General features: G+C 41.7%; 2 protein-coding genes across 2 annotated transcripts in view; one reads left to right on the forward strand and one right to left on the reverse strand.

Annotated features, from left to right (window-relative positions):
• Window positions 1-19,919, reverse strand: part of slc5a10 (solute carrier family 5 member 10) — a 28,711-nt gene extending 8,792 nt beyond the window's left edge. The window contains exons 1-8 of the mRNA XM_034688590.1: window positions 19,834-19,919; window positions 17,612-17,716; window positions 16,968-17,027; window positions 16,462-16,566; window positions 16,264-16,369; window positions 16,059-16,139; window positions 15,771-15,976; window positions 11,222-11,357 (exon numbers count right to left, since the gene is read on the reverse strand). Of these exons, the coding sequence (XP_034544481.1) occupies window positions 11,222-11,357; window positions 15,771-15,976; window positions 16,059-16,139; window positions 16,264-16,369; window positions 16,462-16,566; window positions 16,968-17,027; window positions 17,612-17,716; window positions 19,834-19,848 (814 nt within the window). The 5' untranslated portion in view covers window positions 19,849-19,919. The remainder of the gene's footprint in view (window positions 1-11,221; window positions 11,358-15,770; window positions 15,977-16,058; window positions 16,140-16,263; window positions 16,370-16,461; window positions 16,567-16,967; window positions 17,028-17,611; window positions 17,717-19,833) is intronic.
• LOC117816369 (protein FAM83G) lies at window positions 1,512-13,971 on the forward strand. The gene is made up of 5 exons (XM_034688589.1): window positions 1,512-3,064; window positions 4,523-4,690; window positions 5,645-5,769; window positions 8,276-9,626; window positions 12,764-13,971. Exons 1-5 carry the CDS (start codon window positions 2,552-2,554, stop codon window positions 13,133-13,135), a joined length of 2,529 nt encoding a protein of 842 aa, XP_034544480.1. The 5' UTR covers window positions 1,512-2,551; the 3' UTR covers window positions 13,136-13,971.

Genomic DNA, 19,919 nt, shown 5'->3' on the forward strand with positions numbered 1-19,919 from the left:
AAGATAAGTTTTGTTTTCCTAAAGAAAACTGATTAAATGAATTGTATTTAATCACATCATTTTAGGGCTTCTGTATAACAACAAAGTGGCAACATTTAAATCTTCTTCTGTTGAATCCTTAAATATGAAACAAAAGATACTTGTTCAAAGTAACAATTTAAATTACTTACAAAAAGAAAATATGTTACATTGAAATGCAAAGAAAGCTGTTGTAACACATTCTTAATAGTTTATTTGACTTAACTACTGCCTCTGACAAAGAGAATACCCAATTATTGTTCTGGAGTTAGGGGTGACATCTGGGGAGTAGAGATGTGACGTTCACGAATGAATCGGTCTTTTGAACAGCTCTTTTAAGTGAACCATGCCCATGCTGCCTTCCCATGTTACCTGCATGCCCCATGAGTCTGAGCTGTCATGCCGCCTTCACGTGAACGACCAAAGCCATCTCCAAGTATGAGTTGTCCACAGCACGCTCCATGCACGTGAACGCGCCTACATATTTATATATTCGCAGATAACTTAGGAGAGGAGATTAGTCAGCGCCGCCGACTGGAGTAAAGACATTTATTTACTGCTGTATTAGGGAGGAGGAGATATTAATGAGTAGGGACTAAAAAAAACAACACAAAATGAGTCAAAGGAAACGTAGCAGCATTTGGATGCTCTTTTCTGGGGACGACACGCAAGGTGAATAATGAAGGTCCATCCATCCATCCATCCATTATCTTGACGGCTTATCCCGCTAGGGGTCACGGGGGTCTGGAGCCTATCCCAGCTGGCTTTGGGTGGAAGGCAGGGTACACCCTGGACAGGTCACCAACCTATCACAGGGATAACACAGAGAGACAGACAACCATTCACGCACACACTCACACCTACGGGCAATTTAGAGTGATCAATCAACCTAGTAAGCATGTTTTTGGACTGTGGGAGGAAGCCGGAGTACCTGGAGAGAACCCATGCATGCACTGAGAGAACATGCAAACTCCACACAGAAAGGCACCTGCCTGGCCGAGGATTTCAACCAGGAACCGTAGCTTTGAGGCAACAGCGCTACCCACTGCACCACCAGGCAGCCCAATAATGAAGGTAATAATCAATATTTAGGAATAATTCCCACCAATAGAGTATATATATTGGTAGCATGTGTACATTTGAATTATTCTGATCCAAATCTTATCTTATAACTGCTACCAGTGATTGTTTCCTTGATAAAAACGAGTCTTCTAAAAAATAAATAAATATAACAATGAGCCAAAGAGCCAGTCTTTTGAACGGCTCTTTGAAAGGAACGGCTCCTCAAGATCTGGTTCCCTTCAAAGAGCCACAAATCCCATCTCTACTGGGGTGGCCATTTGATTTGAGGAGCCATGGCCACCCCCTTTAACTGCCCCTGTCAGTTACATCCTACAGTAACACTCTGCCTCTGAACTTATCGACTGTTCTTTAATTAATAGGCTGTTAAATGTTTTAAGCTACACCAATCATTTTACAGACCAAGCCTTCCCAAGGAAAGAATGCTGTTCAGCCTCATTGGTTTTTCTGCTGCTAATAATAAACAATTAAGTCCGGTTGTTTGAGCAAACTTGTCACACTGGGTTAGTTTCTGAACTGTGGAGGTTTCCTCTCCGTCTGTGCAGACAGGAGGGTGGAGTTTGCAGCCTCTCTTTCCTAACCAACTACCGGACACCCCCGCCTTTCTGTCCCCGGCATCAGAGCTTCCGTTGCCGAATTCCAGGGTCAGACACTCGCCGGCTGCTCTGGACTCTGGTGAACTTTGTGTCTGGAGGACTGGAGTTTTTAGAGGAAAAAGAAACGACAAACTGACGTGATCTCGCAACAAGAGGAAGTTGGGACTCACATGCGCCACGTCGGTGTTTTGAACAACTTTAGGGGGCTTCGGAGAACTCATCAGAAGTTGCCATTTTTTGTGTCTGTAACAGCTGTTTGTGTTCAGACTTCAACAAAAGAAGAAGAAAAGTGATTCGTCAGCGCAGTAGCTCGCCTGAGTCACACTGAGTTTCAACATTTAAAAGGAGGATTAATGACTTATTTCTTTATCTCAAGTGTGGGTTCCGCTCGGGCTTGACTCACTGGCAGCAGACACACACATCTCAGACAGCTGCCTGCCTACATGTCTGCCGGGGCCCGAGGCTGGAGCAGCTGAATCGGGTCGCTGGAGTCGTCCGGCCCCTGTCAGGTGAAAGGCGTGGCTTTCTGTGGAGGTGCTTTGTTCGGGAAACACCTGAGTATGTGTATGTGTATGTGTGTGTGTGTCAGTCAGTAAGATGAGACCTCAGGTGAGCTGAAGTCCGTTTTGAGGAACTAAAGGTTTGTCCCCTTCACATGAGAATCTTCCCCCAGTGGAGGAGTCTGTTTACCACACCAGGTCACACCAGGTCCAGGCGACGCGGACGCAGCATGGACCGTTCTGAGAAGTCTTGTTTTCTCGAAGTTTGACTGTTTGGACCGACTAGAAAAAACTGGGTCAGAGTGGTTCAAGTGCTTAACTGTTCACTGACCGCTGGATATATAACTTATTGGGGTCATGGCGTTGTCACAAGTCCAGTGCCTGGACGACCACAACGTCAACTGGCGCGTAAGCGAGAGCAAGCCGGAGTTTTTCTACAGTGAAGACCAAAGACTGGCTCTGGAGGCTCTCATCACCAAGGGCCGCGATGCATTTATGGACTACATCCGCGAACATAGCATCCGGGACTTCCTCTCGGAATCGGAGCTGGAGCGGATCTCACAGGTAGCGGAGGTCTACCGGCCTGGGCATGAGCACCACGTGAAACCAGAGACACCCATCCCAGGGTGCACCAGCCCAGGCCTGGGGAATATCACCCCGGGGTCTGGGGACTTCGGAGGGGACGGTGAGGTGTCGCTCCAGTACTGGCCAGACCGGTCTGAGGCCTCGGTGGCAGAACTGGACCTTGGTTGGCCCGATTCCATCTCGTACAGAGGGGTTACGCGCGTAACAGTTTACACCCAACCTCCAACCGGGGCGCAAACTCACATCAAAGAGGTGGTGCGGAAGAGCATTGCATCAGCCCAGAAGGTAGGGAGAGAGGAAGATGATGATGGTGATGATGATGATGATGATGATGGTGATTACAGTGCAGTGTTTAAAGGAAGTGGCCTACAGTAGATCACCAATGAATCAAACATGGAAAAGAACAGAAACATTTCACAATGTTTGAGTGAAGAGAAACTGAATAGTTTGGCAGTTCACCAGTCCTGTATTACATAGTTTTCTTTTTGTGAAACTCAAGATTACACTTGTGTTGTTGTTGGATTTCATTATTTTTGCAGGGTTATGTTTGGCACTTCCATGTATGCAGGTCTTGTGGACAAAAAAACACCTTAATATGAAACAATCCAACACAAAAACACATGAAAGAGGCTCAAATTAAGCCAGCGTTTGCAATTTTGCATTAGTTGTTTTTGGATTTTGCATAGCATGCATTATTTTGCTGTTCCCATTCACACTGCTGAGAGCTATGCAGTTGCACACTTAGTCATAACTTGCAAAAGTTATCTCTGAGTGTTATCCAGTGCATCTCTGATTTGCAGCTGTCAAGAGTTAACCTTTTCTATATATTATTTAATTATTTGTCAGTCTTTTCTAACAGACCTACTTTCCTTGCCTGACTCTCTCATACCTTGCACTCACTCAAACATGCCATCAGCAAAGCTTTAACGCAACAAGTCTGATCCTGACATGCCAGTGGAAAAAAATACTCTGATGTCATTAAACACATAGTTGATGCCAGCCATATACACCCCTCTGACATACATAAATACTTGCACATGTTGTCACGCTTTGACCTAAATCAACAAGGACTCAAATTAATTAGACTAAGCTCCAAAGTAGAGTACTTTTTATGACTTGGAAAGCACTTGAGGCAGTGATCCAGCCAATAAAATTCCTTCCATAGTGCTGTTTTTCAGCCAAGCTTACCTGAGCTTACATTGTTCTTGGTTTTAAAAGTTTTGCACAAGAGGTTTTACAAGTTAGCTTCTTTTCTAATTTTATTTGGATTGACGTGACTATTTTCCATCGTACACACACGTTCACTGACAATGCTAGTTTTAAATCTGTGGTTCACTACTCCTCCAGGCCTCTGTAACCACTAGTTTTCTCAGTCACTGGTCTTTAGGGCCACAATTGTGCAGTTCTAAAAATTCCAACTGGGTCAAGTGAAGAGTGAATGGACAGCTCTGTGTGAAGAGGTGCCATGCTGTCACTAGTTTTGCTCTGTTGTCGAACCCACATTGTCCACACTCTATCACCGCTCTGTGAAGCACTTTGTCTCCAGCAGTTTCTTTATGGGATCTTCTCATTCTCCCAAATTCTTTCACTTTTGGGGGTTTAATTTACTTTAATCTGGAGTCTCACAAGTGCACAGCTTCCTTTGAGGATTTATTGGGTATAATACAGAAGTCGCACAATTCTGAACACACCCTCACAGAGCAGGAAAAAATAAAAGTTTCTGGTTTCCTCTGTTTTTTTAAGGTGATAGCCGTGGTAATGGATGTGTTTACAGACGTGGATATCTTTCGAGACCTGCTGGATGCAGGCTACAAACGCAGAGTTCCTGTATACATTATCATTGACCATGCTGCAGTCCCATCCTTTCTTTCCATGTGTGGCAGAGCTGATATGCACCGTGGACACCTGAAGGTAAGCATGCACACACACACATGCACAACCAGATGATGTTTTGATAAGCGGGGGGATGAGTTCGTCACATAGATGGATACTTTGGATAAGCGTGTAATAATAGAACTGTTTGTTTTATAAAGCTTAAGGTCCAACATTAGAAATTACATTTTTTCCATGAAAGACACTTTTTTTAATCTCAAGCATATCACTATAAAAGGGAATTAAATGAAAGTAGGGCAGCTGAAGATGAAGGTGTGACATGTTTCTGCTTGCAGGTCTTGGCAGTGTGCATGCACCAGCTAGTTTTTCACCACGGGCTGAATGTCTTTGTTATTCTTTGCCTCTAAGAGCTGAACTGGTTAAGGCACTAACAGAAATTACTTTACGTGTATTTGGGAGCTTTTTCTAGAAATACTTAGGACTGCAGGCCAAAGTAAGACACTTCAGCACATTCCCCTCTGTGCTGCAGGCAATTAGAAAAACCATGCACACACTCTTTGACATTCTTTTCTCTCATTTCTCCTTCTCCTTTCCTCATAGCATCAACCGCCAGACCTCCCCTCTTTTTCAACTGCTTTCTTATCTGCCATCTCTGCTGTCATCATGAGCATTTATGACTTCTGTGCTTTGCGTCTCCCGTGAGATTTCGCACTGAACGTTTACTTACGAGGTAATGCTCGGCCAGGAACCACACCCTTATCACAGGGCCAAAGACAAACACAGCAGGGTGTGTCAAACAAGCATGCACATATATCAACACAATCCGTGCTCTAACCTGTAGAGTCATGGGGGTTATGTGGATATTAAAGGTGAAGGGCTGTTCTTGAAAAGTCATTCTTTTCTGCTTCCACATTCTCTTGACGCAATTATTTCCCTTTTGTTCACTCAAATCCTTCCTCCCATTTACACTAAATCCCCAAGAGCCTCCCTGTACGTAGCATTAACCCTTTAGTTATGTGTGTGTTCATGTAGAATCTGCGTGTTCGCTGCTGCGGAGGTGTGGAGTTCTACTCACGGTCGGCACAGAAGGTGCGTGGATCACTGAGCCAGAAGTTCCTCCTGGTTGATGGAGACCGAGCCATCTCTGGCTCATACAGGTGAGCAGTTAGTTGCACATGCATATTGTAACTCAAGCCAATGAGCTCATGTTTTTTTGTCATTTATTTGCCCTTTAAGCACAATTACAAAAAATATGCTGGCTCAATTGACATGACACTTGGTGGAAGCAAAATAAAGGTCCAAAGAGAACTCCAATTGAATCTTGGATCATAGTAGATCCAGCTCATCAACAAATAATGATTTCTTCCTTGCGAACAGCTGAGGTGATGATTATTTGAAAGGAACCGCCCCTAAAAGACAAACCCCTGGAAATCACCACCAGAATCTGCAGCTCCCCTTCACCCCACCAAGCGTCTTAGCATCTTGCAGCTCATTGTTTTGGAGTGTCAAGTCAAGTCAAGTCAAATTTATTTATAAAGCACATTTAAAAACACAGCAGAAGCTGACCAAAGTGCTGTACAATACATACAAAACACAATGTGAGACCAAACCAAACAATTATTTAAAAAAGAGACAAACTAACAACAAGGAAAGCATTTGGGATTGAAACCTATTCGGGGCTAGAGGACTTAAATGCTAAAATATAGAGGTGTGTTTTGAGGCGAGTCTTAAAAGAATCGAGAGAGGGGGCGGCCCTGATTGAGGAGGGGAGGCTGTTCAAGAGATGCGGGGCCTTTACACTAAAAGTGCGGTCTCCCTTCAGTTTTTATTTTGACCGGGGAACTGCCAGGAGACCCATGTCAGAAGACCTCAGAGGCCTGGAGGTTTTGTAAGGACTCAGGAGGTCACTTCTATAAGGTGGGGCCAGACCATTCAGAGCTTTAAAAACGAAAAGCAAAATTTTAAAATCAATTCTGAAGTGAAATTGGAAGAGTGTGTCTAAAGTGCTGCTTCACTTCACTGTTAAGCTCAAGTTTTCATCCAGTCTCATCCCATTCAAGCAGCAGCAAAAAAAGTAAACAGGCAGCTCTTGTCTGACATGTTTCCCTCAACAACCTGATAACAAAAGATGATATGTCAATATTTAGATTACAGCTTTGTCCGCTGCTCCATACTTGGTGCAGAATGTAGACCTTTATCTGTAAGTTCAAATCTGAGTTGATGGATCCTTCTCTCTCATGGAAACGTTCTCTTTAACACATGCACACAGCCTTATTGTGGTTTGTAGCTGCCTACAGGATTAATCCACACCTCAAGAGAAGTGTGAAAGAAACACGTGAGCAGAGATAATAACCTTGATCATAATGTAATACATGACTTCAAAGTAAAAATATGTGGTGTAATCATTAACTTATAAAAGACTTTCAGAGTAAGAGGTGTGACTTAAAAGAGTTTAGATGGCATAAAGCTGCAAGGGGATAGATAAGTTAAAAAGAATATGAACTCTGAAAAACTCTTTGGATTAATCCATTTAATCTACTTGTGAGCAAATTTGTGTGTATTCTTTCATAAGGATTTTAAGCTTCACAAAAAAGTGCCTTGTATCTGCACTCATACTCTGCACGTATTATTATGACATTTTTACTGAAGCAGGGAGGCAGGGCCACTGAGAACAAGTGCTCTTTTATAACGACCCTGATTACAGTGCATATAAAACAATAAAATGTTACAGCATCAGCATCAATTAAATAAACAGCAAACCGGGCAAAGACATCTACATTTAGGACAATGGTGATACAAAGACGACACGTGTTCACGCTGTCCTATGTCAGCTAAAAGAGATTGTTAGCTATGGTTAGCTCTTCTAATTTTATAACCCTCTGCAAGTCGTGTAGTGTTTAGGAGCCAGTTTCCAAATCTCACTTCTGAACAGATAATTACAGAGAACCAAATCATCTTTCATCGTGGTGCAGTGTGAAATTTATCCATAGTTATAAAGGCATCTGAGTCACCGGGGAGGTTTGCCAAGAGGTTCTTAACAACTAAGGAGAAAGCAACTTTTACTGCCACCAAGAACCACGTGCAGTATATTTCTTATCAAGTCAACAATGCTTTCTCAAAAGTGATGATACACTACATTAAAGGCTTTTAAGGTACTTTCAAAATGTTGTGTAAAAATGTAAGATGTTAGATGATGGCAAATGATATCAGTTGAAGAATAGGTTGCCTGTACTGAATTTACAGACAGCCTGTGTCTGGGCTTTGCTGCACTTTGTTTGTTTAGCCAAACAAAATGATCCAGTCAGTTTAAATATTGTGAAAATGACTGTGCTCAAAGAACATCAGATAATGCAGCTACAAACAGCTGCTTCCCAGAAACACAGAGATAAAATTCATTGAGCAATTTACATTTTACACACTACCTACCTAACTTGGTTAGATAGATGCATGGTTGAAAATGGTGAACAGTTACTTTTAAAGTAGAGGCAGTGCATCCAATTCTATCTCTACAGTTAAAAATAGATTTTAAAAAATTGCATTGAAGATCTGTTTTTGTAGTTCTGGGTAATATGTGCCTTATTTTTTATAAGAAATTACATTTCTTCTAGTTAGTAAAGATGCTTCTGATTCTGGTTCTAACTGATATATTTCTGTGTTTTCCAGCTTCACCTGGTCATCCTCTCGTCTAGACCGTAACCTCATCACTGCGATCACAGGTCAGGTGGTGGAGACCTTCGACCTACAGTTTCGTGAGCTCTTCCTCCTGTCCAGAGGTGTGTCTCTCAGCAAAGTTCCCATGGAAGATGAACCAATCCCTGATCCGATCCCTCAAATCACTCCTGCTCCGGTTTCAGCTGCTATTGCTAGGAAACTTATCAATCCCAAATATTCCCTCGTTACTTCAGGAACACACACAAGTCAAACCTCTTCTGATCAAAACTCCAGCAAGCAAGTTCCCCCCGGGGTAAAGATTGTAAAGGGACGTTTGAGGGGGGTTATTGAAGAGCCACCCTTACATCCTGGATTAGCTCATCTGGAGAAAGCATACCTAATCCCATACCTGCCCACCTGGCCAGAACCAGACCCACCAAGCGATGTGATTGGCTTCATCAACATCAGGGATGAAAAGCGAGCCCATCAGGTTCACTTACAGAGGTCTGAGATGTTTCAGGTCAGCCAGGCTATACGCTTCACCTCACCACTGACTCTACAAGCACAGACTGAGGGACCTGCTCCAGGCAAGGATGCTAACAAAGCAGGAAAAGCAGAAAATCCCCCTGCTAATAAAGGTACAGAGGTCTCATCTCCAACCAAGAAACAGCTTACACAACCAGTTTCCAATACAGACCAAACTGATGCAACAGACTCCAGAGGACCTCCTCAGCAGCAAAACACACCTGTAGCACAAGACACACACAAACCAAATGCACAGACTCAAACATCACCAGCCAAAGTTAGTGCTGAATCAGAACCAACAGCGAAGGCAAAACAAACTCCAGAGAACCCCCAAACTGTAGCGCCTCCTATTCCTAAGCCCCGCACACTACAGCTAATCATAGACCCCGCCCTGTCGGAGCAACCTGGCAAATCACAAGTCACCCTGATGAGAATGGGCCAATCAGAAGAGGAGGACGTTGAGATGAAACCGGGCCGCCTCAATTTAACATCAAAGGATGACGGCAGAGACTCTGGCAGCAACGGTAATGACAGCCAAGACAGCACAAAGGTCATATGTGACCGAGCAGCCGTTGACGATCCTTCTAGCAACTCCACGGCATCAGAGGAGGAGTTTTATGATTGTTCCCAGCCGGGAACTAGAGACCCATTGACCAATGGAGTGTCTTCAGGGTCAGGTCGCGGACATCGTCTTGGGGATGGGGTCAACATGATGGCTCGCCTCTCCCAGAGCATGTTGGACTTACGGGAGCCGAGCAAAGTAGAGGACAGCGCTGACCTGATCCGCCAATCACAGCAGCTCCGCAGACACGCCTCGCCACATAGGCACATAGGACAGGTGAGCATACAGTAGAAATCACTTGATATTTCTTATTGTAGAGGTTTGAATAGGGCTTCTTAATATGATTATTTGCAATGGGTTATGGGTTAAGGGTACGGATTAATGTATATTAAACAGGTGCTTATGCAAATTAGAATCCTGATGGGGTGAGCAGGACCCTGATTTGTAGTGAAGGGGTCTTGGGTTCTTTAGGCTTTGCAGTTCACACACCTTTAATCTTAATTAAAGCAAATGCTAACCAACATTTTTGCCACAGTGTCAACAGGCAGATGTGGAATATGCTGGACGCTTTTACATGAATTTATATAATATGAAGGCGTGACCAGGTTGTCCCTGGCATCACTTTTGCTATTGAGAATTCATTATTGTTGGGATTTTGACCAATCAGAATCAAGTATTGAACAGTGCTGGCTTTAGAAAATATTTTATGTAAACAAGGAATTCTTTCTCACTTGACATAGTAACTATTGGATGATGGCCTGGATATAATGGCAATACTGTCTCACCATTTTGATGCAGTCAGGTGATGCTTAAGTTAGCTTTTGGTTACTCTCAGATGAACTGATGAAAATTAAGTTTAGATTTAGGAGGCACATGTTGTAAACACGGGCACTGTGTGAAACAGGAAGAACAGCAGAGGGACATCAAATCTGTGAGTCATACCCATTATGCACACATTAATATTTGTTAGCTGCTCTTTGTATAGTTATTGCATTACAGAACAATGCTTTCACTCATTTCTCACATGGGAGTCTTTGCTCCTTTTTCAACTTTAAAACATGTAAATCTTCAGATTTCGTGCTGTGTTTTGAGTCTGGGTTGGAACTTCAAACAATGATTTTCAAAACCTGTGATGAGTGTTTAACTGGTCAGGCTTGAATTAATACTAACGCTTAGTTATGACCTATAAAAAGCAAACCAGACCATAAGGAAGAGGGTTGAATATTTCTCTGTTGGTATTTTTGATGGCTCTGACTGCTGTCGCTTGAGTCAGAGTCAGAGCAAGTACTTAATAGCACTTGATCTTGAAGTGCCTGCATTTACACTCTCATGTTTGACAGTTAAAAATGGAAATTTGGTGTCATAAAACACTACCTTCACATCCACAGGGAAAGAGATGAGATTGCTTTTGCTTTTCTTGATGAGAGCAAATCGTCTTTGTTTTTCAAATGAAATATTTTCTTGTTCTGACAAAACAAGCCCAATGAAAACATACTCATGGGAACCTTTAATGGTATTGATACACTATGTTCAACATCATAAATCAGACGGTTATCATCTTATATAACACTGAGAAGTAGATGTTGACATCATACCTCTCTTTATCTTTGACACCTTTTAATTATTCATGACTGATCCCTGTGAAGGAGTTTACAGGATTAGCATTAGTTTTGAACAAGTGGCAGCACAGTTCAGTGATTCAGGAAAAACACGAAGCGAACACATTTACACAATCCTAAAAAAGGTGTGCTCCTCAAGTGGTGTCACAGCAGGTTAGTACCTGCTTACAGTAAACATGTCAACCCCTTTTTCCTATTTTAAAGGCGTGTGTCTCTGTGTGAAAGTGTCTGTCCACATCTGTGTGCACGCACCTGGATAGAGAGCTCGGCTGATCATTCCAGGAAGGACGATGAAGATGAACGGCAGCATTTTAAGATAGGCGGCCAGGATTGATGCTCCTTTCACATGACTCATGTTCTTGGCAGACAGGGATCGTTGTACAATCACCTACACATACAAAAAAAAAGTAACGATTATTGTACCTGACAGACACAAGAACAATGTAAATAATGTATGAAGTACTTTCAAGTTAAGACATTAAGTAAAGGTAAAGGGATTTGTAGTTTGTTTTAAGTGATTGAAATAAAAGAAGTCAAGGCGCATAATAAATTCAGATTTAGACTATGAGAATCTAAAATTATGTGTTTTTGAAAATGTTAGTGAGTCCCTGTGAATCTGTGGAAAGGCAGTTCAATTCATGCTTAAAATGGTACTAAAACTGATGCTTAATTGTAGGCACATCTGAAAGGGTACTTGGTATTACACAGAAAACTTTCAGGGGATCTTGCAAGTACGTTTGATAGTTTGTAATGAGCCTGATAGAAGCTCTTTAATCTGGATGTAAAACGCAGATGGATAACCATTGTTTGAACACTGAAAAAAAAAAACATTGTAAATGATAAATGTGCAGGGCAAAGTAAATCTGTTAAGATATAAAGAAGTTCTAACAAATGCAGCAAAATGTGAACATTTTTCGTATTTCAAATAACTAAAATAACATTGATACTTGGGAATATATCGCTGAAGCCTGCCAATGTTTACTAACTGGACACAAAGCATTGGTAATGCAGCTTTAAATAGGATTCACAATGCTGATGATTTAAGGAAAGTAGCTTTCACACATGAAGAGGAAGTTGCTTTATGTTCAGGTTAAAACAACCTTCACCTTTATTTCACTAGGGATATTTCCATTGATATGCAACATATCCTTTAAAAGAAGTCCTTCCCAAGACAGCAGCACAAAAGTTTCATACAGAGAATAAACTGTAGACAATAACAAGCAGAAATGATGTTCAGCATGGGCACTGACATTCACTGGTCAAATGATCCTTAATCCTGATTTTAAAATCTTTTAAGTTAATAAAACTCTAGTTTAGGTGACTCTGTAAATGGGACCAAGATAAGGAAGCAAAAGCATTTTTAACAAACACAGAGCAAGTTCATGGAGTGACGTACATGATCTCTACATGAAACCAAAGGTGAAAGACTCTGCTCTGGGTCTTAATGTTTGAAGAGAGGAAACTGGAGGCTAAGATTCAAGTGTCAGACTCTTTGACTATCACTTCTGACTTTTCTGAGATAGCTGAAGGAAGTTTGGATTTTACCTCTGTAAAAAAAGGAGACGTGTGGTGTGCTTAGCTTCAAAGTGAATCAAATATAAAGTCAATCTAGGTATCAACTGCATGAAAATGGAAATGGAAATAGTAGTTCTGTGATGTTTGAGGATGTAAGCAGAGAATGATAAGGGGCTGAGAATTGATCCCTGAGGTACTCCATGTGTGAATTTGGTGACCGTACGCTGCTGGCCTCCATGATAACCTACATGTCTCTCTCTTCATCCTCTCTTTGTGTAGTTGTTCCAGACCTCAAGATCTCCAGGTCGTGATGGGAGACTTAGAGGAAACACAGTAGTTCTTGCTAAACCGGGAAGTTTTCACCGTCCTGCCCGAGCAGCCGGTCCTGTGATTGGTGGACACCGTTATTGGCAGGGTCAAACTCTGCAGCCGGATTCGTCTCAGCTGCGTGTGGATACACGGTCTAGCCGGTCGCCAAGACGCCACAGTCCTGGTTACAAGAGGACAGATCATGCCTCGGCACAGCCACCAACCAACCCTTCAGGGTTCATGGGAGTCTCTTTCTCGAAACTGAATAATTTAAAACACTTAAGGGCAAGACCTGGGGCGCCGCAGAAGAAACCGTCTCAAAATAACAAGGCTACCAGGTAGAACTGTCGGCAAGCACATGTACAAAACGGTGATTTAATATTAACAAACTGGTGACTCTTGAGTGTAGAATATTTTCTATTTCTGGTGTGCAAAGTTATTTCCTGCTTGTAAACCTTTAGGCTCAACAAATAGGACCACTGTAATTTCGATGTTTTGACTACGTCAACATGGATTGGCAGTTCTTTTTAGAGGATTTGTTTGAAGAGGTTTTGTCTGTAGATAAATTACATAACCTTTCAATCCGGTGTTTAGTGGAAAATGTTTTCTGATTGTATTGGTACAGTTTTAGCTTGTTGATAATGAATTTTAGAAGCAGGAACACATATCTGGAACAAAATAAGCTCTGACAAAGACACATCAGAAAATATTTGTGAGTTTCCAACTGTGTAGATAAACACTTTTGAGTTAGTTTTCTGAAATGTGTTCATCTAAGTTTTGTGATAAGATATCTTCTTTAAGCAGGGTATATATTTGTAAGTGAAAACAAGTCTTCAGAGACACTGTGACGGTGCGATCATTGCAGATAACCCTTTGAACAAGTATTTCTTCATTACCTCAACTGCTACTCTTTTCAGAATTGTGTACTGTAACCAACACAGACAAATGTGTTGTATCTGTGACATGTAAAGTTAGCTGAATATGTCTCTCCCCACTGATACATGAGTCTTGCTGTAGTGTTGATATCACTGTGATTGGTTACTGATGTTGTGAGGGAAAGGCTACTGTTTGTATTGCTTTAACATGTAATGGATTACTTGTGGAGAGAGAAGTTTAATCACTGATGTGGGACCAAAAGGGAAGGTTGTAAATAAAAAGACAGATTGTTGCTGACCAAATGCTTCTGTTGTCTGAAGGTAAATCAACAAAAGTTGATTCTATAAAAGAACAAATGAATCCTTGGTCAACTCAAAGTCTTGGCACCATGGAGGAATTTTACTGTCTAGTAGGGCTACTTATATGAACAAAACCACACTAATTTCACCATAAGATTGAAAGGCAATTTTGCCTTGCAAACAGTTGTCATAACAGTCTTACCACAGGGTTTCATTTTTGCCTGTTCTGCAGCAGTGATGCACTCAGGCTGTTTGAGCGTCAGAGGCAAAAAAAAAAAAAGGGCACTTCCTGTATGCCACGAGGCACCAGCGCACATACATTTGTGGTCAACAAAGATCTGCCTGTACCAGAATTTTAAAGACCAGTTTGTATCTCTTCTGTCTTGTCTTAGCATTCTGTAACCATAAGGAGGCTGCACAACAGGCCTGGTTCTAGCCTGTCAAAAACAAGGGTTGGTTACATTTTAATTTGGGCAACCTGGGCAGTGGGTAGACTGGAAGTTACAGAATTTGACTCATTTTGAAACCCATGATACACACAGTGTTTGGTTCATTTAACAAGAGAGACGTCTTGGGGTCCTTCCCCAGGAAATTATCAGCATGTTACACTTAATTCCCTGCATTTTGGGAAATATTTATGGTGGAAATTATATTTCGGAAAAGGAAAAATCAAAGTTTTAAATACATAATTACCAAAAGAAGTAGATTTTATTTTCTCTGAGATGCATTCTGTTTTCTCCAGCAGGATCATTTAAAACTGAGTTATGAGCACACTGGATTAAAAGAGAAGACTTTCTTGAGTATTAAAGTAAACTAGAAACCTGGCATGATAACCAAACATGTATAACAAGTTCAAGTTACCAATAGGGCACCAGTGGGCACTTTTTTTTGACATGTTATCTACTGAAGAGGCTGAGAGTATTTTTGTATGTATTTTTCCACTAATGGGGCACCAGAGAGGGCACTTTATGATGCTTTCTGTACTCCATGAGGCCTTTAAGAGAGCACCTCCAAGGCGTTTTTCAGACATGAGGGCACCAGGGAGGAATGCCCCCCTTGCCTCTGAGTACACCACTGGTTGAATACTTCACCATACTTGCTTCAGAGAGAGAACAGAGACACAAACTAAAGGAGTTAACAAAACTATGCATGCTTGCAAATGCATCATCAATTCTGACCCACTTACCCACTACAATAAAAGTTTACTCCAGAATTTTGGACATACTATTAAATTAAATTACTAAAGGTAATAAAGGTAATTTTTTTTATGGGAATCTAGGAGGGAAAGGGGGAATTTTTACCAGACGTGCAGGCTGGTGGTTAATTTTCTCTTGCAGATCAGTCTACCCCCCTCGTTTTAACAGGTTATCATTCAGCCTGAATCAAGTCTAATCAATTACATGAGTACAGAAGAGCCTCTTTGAGACACTTTCAAATGATAGGTAATGCAGGGTTCTAAACTTGGAAGCTAACGGGGTCAGGCATTGGCAGTAGTTCACATTAGATGCAAAGTAGGTCTAAATAATGTCTTGCTGTTTGACTTGGATTTTGAAGATTGGCTACCTAGTTTAGCAGCCAACGTCTACTTCACATATGCTGTTGCCTTGATTGGTTGTGGCATGGAGAGGTATTCTGATTCATCCCTGGCCTTATTTTACAACTTCTCGTTAGTGTAGCGAGAGCTTTTGTTGCAAGCCTCTTCTGGCTATCGTGGGAACTGCACTTTACAGCACATCTGCAGCAGTGTTTTTGATGTCCTTTATTTTTGCCTGTACTTTTCCTGCATGTGTGTGTAAATGTACCTGGTCAGAGCACCAGTACCAGGTGGCCAGTATGGTGAGTCCCAGAGTCATGCCAGGCCAGGGCAGGTCTCCAGTGACGGCGTCTCTGAACAGGTGCATGGCGTCCTGACGGGGTAGGTGGCAGGTGCTGTTAGGAATGATCTTACTGGGCACTGCCATGCTGTACACACGCTCCAGGTTGCCGTAGCCGCCGATCTTGTTGAAAGCTGTGGATTGGAGAAGCACAACTCCAGCACGGACACAATCCATATAATAACTGATTATGTGAAATATGACATTTTTACAAACCAGTGATTGTTAGGATGATGGCTCCAATAATCATGACAAATGTCTGCAGAGTGTCGGTGTAGATTACAGCAGCAAGACCACCTGAGAGGAAAGTTGGGAACCTTTCAATATCAGCTCATAAATATCCAGTACATCTAAAAAGCATGAAATTAGTTCTATGAGATGGAGATGTTTAAGTGTGTCTTTGGTTGTTTGTGTTGGCCACCTGCAATAGTGTAGAGAGCAGTGACGACCAGCATGAGGACAGTGGACAGGTAGAGGTTCCATCCCAGACACACCTGGACAAACAAGGCTCCAGAGTACAGGTCAGTCTGGTGATGAAACACAACAAAAGTGTCAGTGCTAGCACAGATAGACTGAAAAAAATATTACATGTGTTGTTTTATATGTGACATTGTCGTACTGATATCTTTGTGAAGACAGACAACAGCAGCGAGAGGACAGCCAGGTAGGTCCTGATCCTCTCTCCTCCGAAACGACGGCCCAGGTACTCCGGCATTGTTACAATCTGAACACACATTTCAACATCTTCAGCACAACAGAGCAAACTGAAGAGGGTCCAGACAGATTAAGAAGCTCAATATGATCTGTTTGTTTTCACACTGTTTTTAATATGATAATTATGTACTGACAAATACAGTTATTTATGTTTCCTAGAAGACAGTTGTATGTGCGTGTTTGTGTATGTGTGTGTGTGTGTGTGTGTGTGTGTGTGTGTGTGTGTGTGTGTGTGTGTGTGTGTGTGTGTCTACTGTGTGAGTAATGTAACACCCTGTTGGGGAATTTTGAAGGCGGGGAATGGTGATAAGGGGAATGTCTCTTGGCACCAAAATGTACCTGCTGAACCAGCCTTAACAAGCAGACTGTGTGGTTGTGCGTGCATGCATGTGTGTGAGCGTGCAACCTAACCCCTGAGGAGATGTAGACAGGCACAAACACCCAGGCCAGGGCCAGCAGCACATAGGTGGCCTGAGAAACGGGGACAGAATTGCAACACAAAGAGGTTAGACTACAGAAATATCTTGGACAGCCGCCTAAGGATGTAGAAGTCTCTCTAGCACAACTGAGGTCAAAGCTTGACCTCTTTAGATACCTTGCAGGCTTTTGTGCAAGCTTCAACTGCTGTTGTTCACAATTTAATACAGCTGGATGTCATATAAAATGTTCCAGTGCTGCCCTCTGCAGCAAGCAGCCTGCTACAGCTGTTGAAGGAAGTTCAACACAAATGCACATTGCAAAGATAAATCTAAGTCCTTGTTCTGCACAGATTTGATAAAAAGTTATTTTAAATGCTAATGTCAGTTTCACTGTAGCTGTTTGTTATTCTTTTTTTGACACACATGGCCTGTGTTTGTGTTGTCAGCCCCATAAATACTGCACACAACAACAGAAACAGCGTGTAGATTGATTAGCATGCCTGCTCAGCTTCATTCCTGACCATGCTGTGTTTATTGAACACTAATTGATGATTAGAAAGCATCTCATAGTTTTGTGTTGAAGCTTTGATGTTGATGGATGTGCATGCGTGTGTGTGTGTGTGTGTTTCCGCTCACATTCCATTCAAAGCCAGTGACAGCGATGCCTCCAGCAGCTCCGGTCCCAGCCAGACCAATAAACAACCCGGAGCCCTCTGAACTGGCAAAGAGAGACGCTCCAATCTGTGCACACCAGTGACAGAGGAAGTGTGCAAAAGCACCAGAACAGCAATCAAAAACTCAGTTGCAATAAAAGTTTAACATTCATACCTCAGTTAAAATATGCTGAATATGCTTAAAAGATGAATTTAGAGAAAGTTCTTGTTTTATTATTACACATAATGTTAACGATGCTGGTGTATTGATACAGAAGCATAATTTTACTGATAATTCAGAGGGTTGTGACCCTTCTTACCTACAAATTTGAGCTGATTTATCAATTTTTTTTTCTTTAATGTCTTTGGATTAACAATTAGAACAGGCCAAAAGTGTTCCCTGGCCATAGAGCCAAAATAATTAAAGCTCCCTCTACTGTCTGAGTGCAGTAAAGGTCATAAACCCTGCCTCCATAATGTCAACAGATGGAACAGAGGCCAAACTATAAAATTAAAATACATGTCAAATAACTTTTCTCAAACATGTTTTCTGTCATTATAGTTAGATCTTCATTGTGCTGATTTTTTTTTACTAGTGTTAATGTTATACTTACGGTATAAGTTTAGTTTTAAGTTAGTTATCTAATTTTCAAATCTGTACCAGATTATCAGAGTAGAGGAGTAAAAGTGAGAGAAAACATATCAAACACTTACACAAGACTCCAAAGCCATAACTGTCTGCTTCAAAACAACACATAAATCTGTTCTGCCGTGGACTGCACCCTCAGGAGGGATCTTTGATGTTTTATTAGTAACTGCAATGTGTGTTTTGGTTAGTGTCGCAGGCAGTCAGTCAGTCAGTCAGTCAGTCCCAAGACAAGTGTTGCCTCTGCACATGCCTTGGTTGAGTCAGAGCAATATGTCAGTGCACGTGGATGTGGTCGTTTGGCTCCACATATCACAATACGCAGAAATTAAGTGATGTTTTCTATTTTATATGCAGTCAATGTTGTTGAAAACATAATCAGGAACTGTCCTCAACATAATGAACCTTAGCTTTGTAGATTAATCTAAATGTACCTATGTATGCTGTCAGTTTGTGCTTCAGAGCTTTCACTCTTTGTAAAATCACAGCCACAGACTCTCAACCAAAGACTAAATTGTGGGCGGGGTTGTCAAGTGTAAAGTCTCTGACCAATCAGTGGTCTACAGTGTTTTATAAACTCCCCCTTCAGAATCAGTTTAGCACAGCACCCCCGGTGAAGTTGGAACTAAAGTGTATCGGGCACCATGCACTGAGCGCCATTTTTGGCATTGAAAAGCGTAAAAGAGCGTTTCCAAACATGATGAGTTGAGCCAATGCAAAACAGACTTTTAGTGGAAATGAGGCAAACAACTTGACTGATTAATTATTCAGCAATGTCTCAAAGATTGCTTTTCTTTAAGAGAACCCTTGATCTAAACATGAATAAGAAACGTATTCATTTCTTTCTGAAAAAATCTACTCAGACAGGTTTGTCCCATTGAGATCAAAGATGTTTTTAACAGGGGCGACACAGCCAAGAAAAGCAGCGACACAAAGTTTAAAGAAATATAGAAAAAAATATCTAAAAAATAAATGATCAATTAAAACATTCAAACACAGAACACCTGGAACAAAGACATTTCACTAAGGATCTTTTTAAAAATCAGATGACCTAAGCTTTCAATTCTCCACACAGTAGGTGCAGAAAACCTAAAATCTTTCTTCCCTAACTCAGTTAAGATTATAACATCATCACAAAGTAAACCCACCTATCTGGCAATGCAGCAACCAAAAGTTTCTTGAGTTAAGATTGAAACTTTTTAAAGAAACTTAGCAAGAAAAAGTAGCATGCTGCATTGATGTTTGTATTCATCACACACATTCAGACCTGATGTTTGGCTTTCAGTATCTTGGAATAAGATTTCTCTCTGGACTCATCAGTTGAATGTGACTTACATGTTTTACAGTAGGTCCAATGAGATATGTTGACTAGAAATTAGACAAACACACTCGCTAAGATTTATCCCAAATATCAGTACCACTCATACCGCTACAGTCATACTCAAACAGTAAGAATAATCATTGCCTGATGCATCAGACAAAGTTTTCTTCCAACTACACAAGACTATGAAACTTCTCTCTTCCCCCCCACGCCTACAAACATCAGTGTTCAGACTCACCGGCCACCAGGCCATGTCCCGTCCAGCCAGGAAGTATCCACTCAGAGTGTTCCTGCTCACCCTGCATGATGACTGACAGAGGAAAC

The sequence above is a fragment of the Notolabrus celidotus genome, chromosome 7 (genome assembly GCF_009762535.1).
Source record: "Notolabrus celidotus isolate fNotCel1 chromosome 7, fNotCel1.pri, whole genome shotgun sequence".
Taxonomy (NCBI): Eukaryota; Metazoa; Chordata; class Actinopteri; order Labriformes; family Labridae; genus Notolabrus; species Notolabrus celidotus.

Excerpts from the sequence above, each read along its gene's own strand:
- LOC117816369 (XM_034688589.1), top strand. The coding sequence starts at position 2,552 with ATGGCGTTGTCACAAGTCCAGTGCCTGGACGACCACAACGTCAACTGG. Across the intron at positions 3,065-4,522 it reads GCATTGCATCAGCCCAGAAG|GTGATAGCCGTGGTAATGGA; the intron begins GTAGGGAGAGAG and ends TGTTTTTTTAAG. Across the intron at positions 5,770-8,275 it reads GCCATCTCTGGCTCATACAG|CTTCACCTGGTCATCCTCTC; the intron begins GTGAGCAGTTAG and ends TGTGTTTTCCAG.